Consider the following 5,191-nt stretch of genomic DNA (forward strand, 5'->3'; position numbering starts at 1 on the left):
AACCTTGAACTAGGTTTTCAGCATTCTTATCAATGTGTCTATCATGGATATATGTAGTGGTTACTCAATGTTAATAACAAATTCTAGTTGAAATCAAAAATCTTTTTCACGTTAGAAAGTTACTCAATTTTTTTATCATTCAATTAATTTTAATTCTTCTAGGGAACAATGTTGAATAAACAAAAATACTATTCTCAAATAAAAATTCACTGAACACTTTTGTCTCCGATGTCACTCAGTTAGAACGCGCGTCGCTTATCTCACACCAATCTCTCAGTCACCTCCAGCATTGTGTAGCAGTCGTTATACAAAAAAATAACAAAAAAAGAAATCATGAATATTATTCACGTTTTCATCGCAATCACGTTTATGAAATACTCAAAATGCTATGTCATTGAAGACTCGGGAAAAGTGGACGCACAAAAGCAGCTATTAAGAAAATTGGAAATTTTACAAGAACCAAAAAATGAAATATCTACATCGCAAATAGAAAAACCAATTGGAGTGCCAGAAAACGGAACAAGCACAACGCAGCAAAAACAAGAAAATGAAACGGTCCTTAGAGAAGATAAGGAGAAGAGTTGTCTAACTCTGTTCTTCGATCAGGTTGCCAAAATATTCAAACACTTATTTTACGGGGACGTTGATAAACCGAGCAATTCTAGAATTGAACTTCTCGAATCGGATTTTGCAGTAACCAACGATAGTGGAACTTCAAGGGAGATATCCAATCATCACGACATATTTCCCAACAGATTCGACTTGACTGACCCTAACGCTGAAGTGGAAATCTTCGAGCCGAGGTATCACGGTCGACTGAAAGAAGAGACTAAAGAAGCATTGAAATGTCCTGAAGGATACATAATGACGCCCAATGGTTGTACCGTGAGAAATTCTAAAATGATTATATCGGTGCCTAATCAATGTCCCATTGGATATAGGCAAGATTGGTTGGGATTCTGCAGGAAAATAATGTTTTTCGGAGGAAAAATTGCCTACAATGATTATTAGTGGCTTGCAATGCTGAAATTGTTTTCAGACCTTTCTCGGTGATTCGTAAAAAAATCAGTTCACTGTTTTTATAATATTATTTTAATAGAAATTACAAGATACCTACATATTGAGTGAAAGAAGACAATTTACGCCTGGTCTGAGGTAAAACATATCCTGAAACATAAATAAAGAATGTATCAAAAGTTTAATAATCTCATACAATAACAACGTTGCGACATTTTTAATTTCTTATTGTACTCGTTTCGTGTTATTTTGTATTTTAAATTCAGGAAATATATAGGTAGGGATGAATACAAGGGATAAAGAATAAAGTTGGGAGTGAAGGTTGACGGTAATGTGAGAGGGGTGACTTAAAAGACGGACTGTGTGAAAGGAGATATGCGAAAGGATAATGTGAGTGCAGAGATATCCTGAGCCGACTCCATATAGTGGTATAAGAGCAAGAAGAAAAATACAAAGAATAAAAATTAGTGAATATAAGAATACTGGTCTAAAACTGGTCTTACTGTGTGGTAGGACCTTTTGAGTCCGCACGGGTAGGTACCACCGCCCTGCTTATTGCTGCAGTAAAGCAGTAACGCGTTTCGGTTTGAAGGGTATGGCAGCCGTTGCAACTATACTGAGACCTTAGAACTTATATCTCAAGGTGGGTGGCGCATTTACGTTGTAAATATCTATGGGCTCCAGTAACCACTTAATACCACGTGAGCTGTAAGCTCATCCACCCATCTAAGCAATAAAAAAAAAAGATCAGAGAACTCTTATGTAAAATGTATAACGAATCAACATAATATATTCAGTTTTCGGAAGTACTTCACTTTTTTCACTTTAAAATTATTTTCATGACTATTTTGAAAATATCAAATAACAGAAACCGGTGTCATAGACAAGTGCACTTCTAAATTATAACGTAAAAGCAATAGAACTCATAATCGACCGACTCTTAGACAAGCTATTTGCAATGTTACTATCGTGTATTCAACAAATTCGCTCGCTCGTCTCTCAATAGTGAATCTTCTAGGTCATCATTTTAATTTATCATATAGTTGAAGGTCTTGCTTACACTCGAATAACATATTATATTAAATACTTTATGAGTTAAATCATGCTGTTTTAATAATTTTAGTTTTGCAACAACGAGAGGAGAACCTTTACATATTCAATAAACGGTCTTTGGAAAGAAATTCTCAAAATGAAACTACAGTAATTTAGATGAACGAACTCTCCATTTTAATATGAAATCTTACGCTTCTTGTCAAACATTATGTTAAGCTTTCATTTTAATCTATAAAAATAGAAGATAGATAGATTTTTTTGTTAATTAACGTGTAGATGTTTAACATTGCTCTGAGGAATTGTTTGACATGATCCCATCATCTCGTTTTTACCATCGCAATATCCACCACAAGAGTAGAGGTCATCCATACTACCTGAAGCCACTGCGTTCAACCAAAAGATTTTCAGTTTCCAGAGATGTTTTTTTTCACGTATCATCCATTCCGTCTTTGGAATGAGCTCCCCTCCACGGTATTTACCGAGCGCTATGGCATGTTCTTCTTCAAACGAGGCTTAAGGAGAGTACTTAACGGTAGGCAGTGGCGTCCATGGGCGACGTTAACTACTGATCGTCCGGTGAGCCGTATGCTCGTCTGCTTACAAGGGCAACATCAAGTAACAAAGAAAAATATATATACTTATACAACGTGTTACAAAATACCACAAATACAAAATGGTAGGACCACTTGTGAGTCCGCGCGGGTAGGTACTACCACCCCGCCTATTTCTGCCGTGACGCAGTAATGCATTTCGGTTTGAAGGGTGGGGCAGCCGTTGTAACTATACTGAGCCCTTACAGCTTATATCTCAAGGTGGTTGGCACATTTACGTTGTAGATGTCTATGGGCTCCAGTAACCACTAACCATCAGGTGGGCTGTGAGCTCGTCCACCCATCTAAGTAATTAAAAAAAATCTACTCTAACCAAGATAAGCTGCAGCCCCAATCACTTTTATATCCAATCTACCGTCTCAATCAACTTCAAGATTCCCGTTCAACCTGGAAGCCAAAGTAATTTCCGTTTGGATGTAACAAACAACTCGTTTTTACAATGGACAGACAATCGGGAGACCCAATTTCACGGTGTGCCGAACCCCAAAGAACTGTATAGGTGGTTCCGATCAATCGCCCGCCGCAAAGAACGCGACCGCAAATTGCCTGCTGCTTTTAGGTTCATATATCGTAAATACGCTAAATTGAGCTCCGATTTTGCGGTTGCACAATTTCGTTTTAAAATTTATCGCAGAGTAAATCGAACGCTGCTTTGAAGTATTTCTTGGATAATTTGCCAAGGAACAAAGGCATTTATGGCCTGTTAGTTAAGCTAGTCACGTCGTGGATCATGTAGAGAAACCTATTGTTCTAAGAGAATTAGGTAGCTAATTGAACTATGACACTTCAAAGATAAAAAGATATAAAAAGATGTGCGGTGTCGTGGGACACCGGATAGGAACGAAGTTCTTAATATAAAAATATTAATTTTAAGTTCTATTCGAGGTATAAAGAAAATAAAACTGGAGGTTTCGCAACAACCCACGGTCATTCGGTAACGTGCGAACTTATTGTGGTTCGCTTCATTCACGGTTGTTTGCATAAGAATTAGTGTATTGCGCAAACGAACGCGGTCGGTGAGATCGCGGTCAATGAATGATAAAAAAATATGTTATTTTTTGTACGTTATTACAAAGTTAAGTCGTAAACTGTGTTGTGCATTACTAATAAAAATCTTACGTTACGGACGTTTTTTTCCGGTTAGGATACCCCTCCGTATCGTCCCATAAGAAACTTCGTTCCAAAAGAGAGGTATGTAATATAGTATTCTGCTTACGGGCAGACGATTTGAATTCCTACGGTTCTTAATTCAGCACTCAATAATCATCCTCTAAAATTGTGAAATAGCCCTTTGTTCACATGTTCTTGTTAAATAGGCTATACGATTCTCATAGAAATAACCACCAAGTAAGGTCAAATTAAAGTCGATTCAGTCGATATCCAGAGCAAACCGGACAAGTTAGACAAATAAGTCGTCGTGGCCTAAATGAAGTCGTCGTGGCCTAAAGGATAAGACGTCCGGTGCATTCGTATCGAGCGATGCACTGGTGTTCGAATCTCGCTGGCGGGTACCAATTTTTCTAATGAAATACGTACTCAACAAATGTTCACGATTGACTTCCACGGTGAAGGAATAACATCTATACTAATATTATAAAGAGGAAAGATTTGTTTGTTTGTTTGTTGCGAATAGGCTCTGAAAGTACTGGACCGATTTGAAAAATTCTTTTTCCATTAGAAGCCGACATTGTCCCTGATGAACATAGGCTACTTTTTTTATTTTATTTTTTTGGTTTCATGTGTGTTTTAATGTTTCCGAAGCGAAGCGAGGGCGGGTCGCTAGTCGTGCAATAAAAATCAAACCCGCAAAAATTATAATTTGCGTAATTACTGGTGGTAGGACCTTTTGTGAGTCCGCACGGGTAGGTACCACCGCCCCGCCTATTTCTGGCGTGAAGCAGTAATGCGTTTCGGTTTGAAGGGTGGGGCAGCCGTTGTGACTATACTGAGACCTTAGAACTATATCTCAAGGTGTGTGGCGCATTTACGTTGTAGATGTCTATGGGCTCCAGTAACCACTTAACACCAGGTGGGCTGTGAGCTCGTCCACACATCTAAGCAATAAAAAATATATATATATATTGAAAAACGTGTATTTGGCCAAATACAAAAAAAAAACAATATATTATTATTTATTTGACTAGAGAATCCTGTCCTCGTTTCTTTTGACTATTGCGACATAAATATCTATGTGGGTCTATGCATTTAATCTATGTAGATGCTGCATAATTATCCAATATATAGAATAAATGATGCATCCAAATTTAATGTTGTCGCGCAAGCCATATATTCTGCGCGGATCAGAAAGAGATGAGAATAGTTTTTTTCATTGACACATTAGCGAACACGCTAACATAACAACAATATGAAATTCAAAAGCTACTCAGCCTAACTATATCATAATAAATAATAGTTTAAAAAAACTAACAAAATACGCTTTTACAGAAAATCCAACTAAAAAATAGAAAATAAATTTCAATAAATTTGAATTAAAAATAGTGTAAGAAAAA

The 5,191-nt window shown here is 37.0% G+C and overlaps 1 protein-coding gene across 1 annotated transcript; it reads left to right on the forward strand.

The window, feature by feature from the left end:
- The first annotated feature begins 276 nt into the window (after nucleotides 1-276).
- LOC114253426 (uncharacterized) lies at nucleotides 277-2,117 on the forward strand. Its single transcript, XM_028188296.2, has one exon. The coding sequence runs from the start codon at nucleotides 334-336 to the stop codon at nucleotides 1,009-1,011; it is 678 nt and encodes a 225-aa protein (XP_028044097.2). The 5' UTR covers nucleotides 277-333; the 3' UTR covers nucleotides 1,012-2,117.
- The last annotated feature ends 3,074 nt before the right edge of the window (nucleotides 2,118-5,191 follow it).

The sequence above is a fragment of the Bombyx mandarina genome, chromosome 06 (genome assembly GCF_030267445.1).
Source record: "Bombyx mandarina strain Sakado chromosome 06, ASM3026744v2".
Taxonomy (NCBI): domain Eukaryota; kingdom Metazoa; phylum Arthropoda; class Insecta; order Lepidoptera; family Bombycidae; genus Bombyx; species Bombyx mandarina.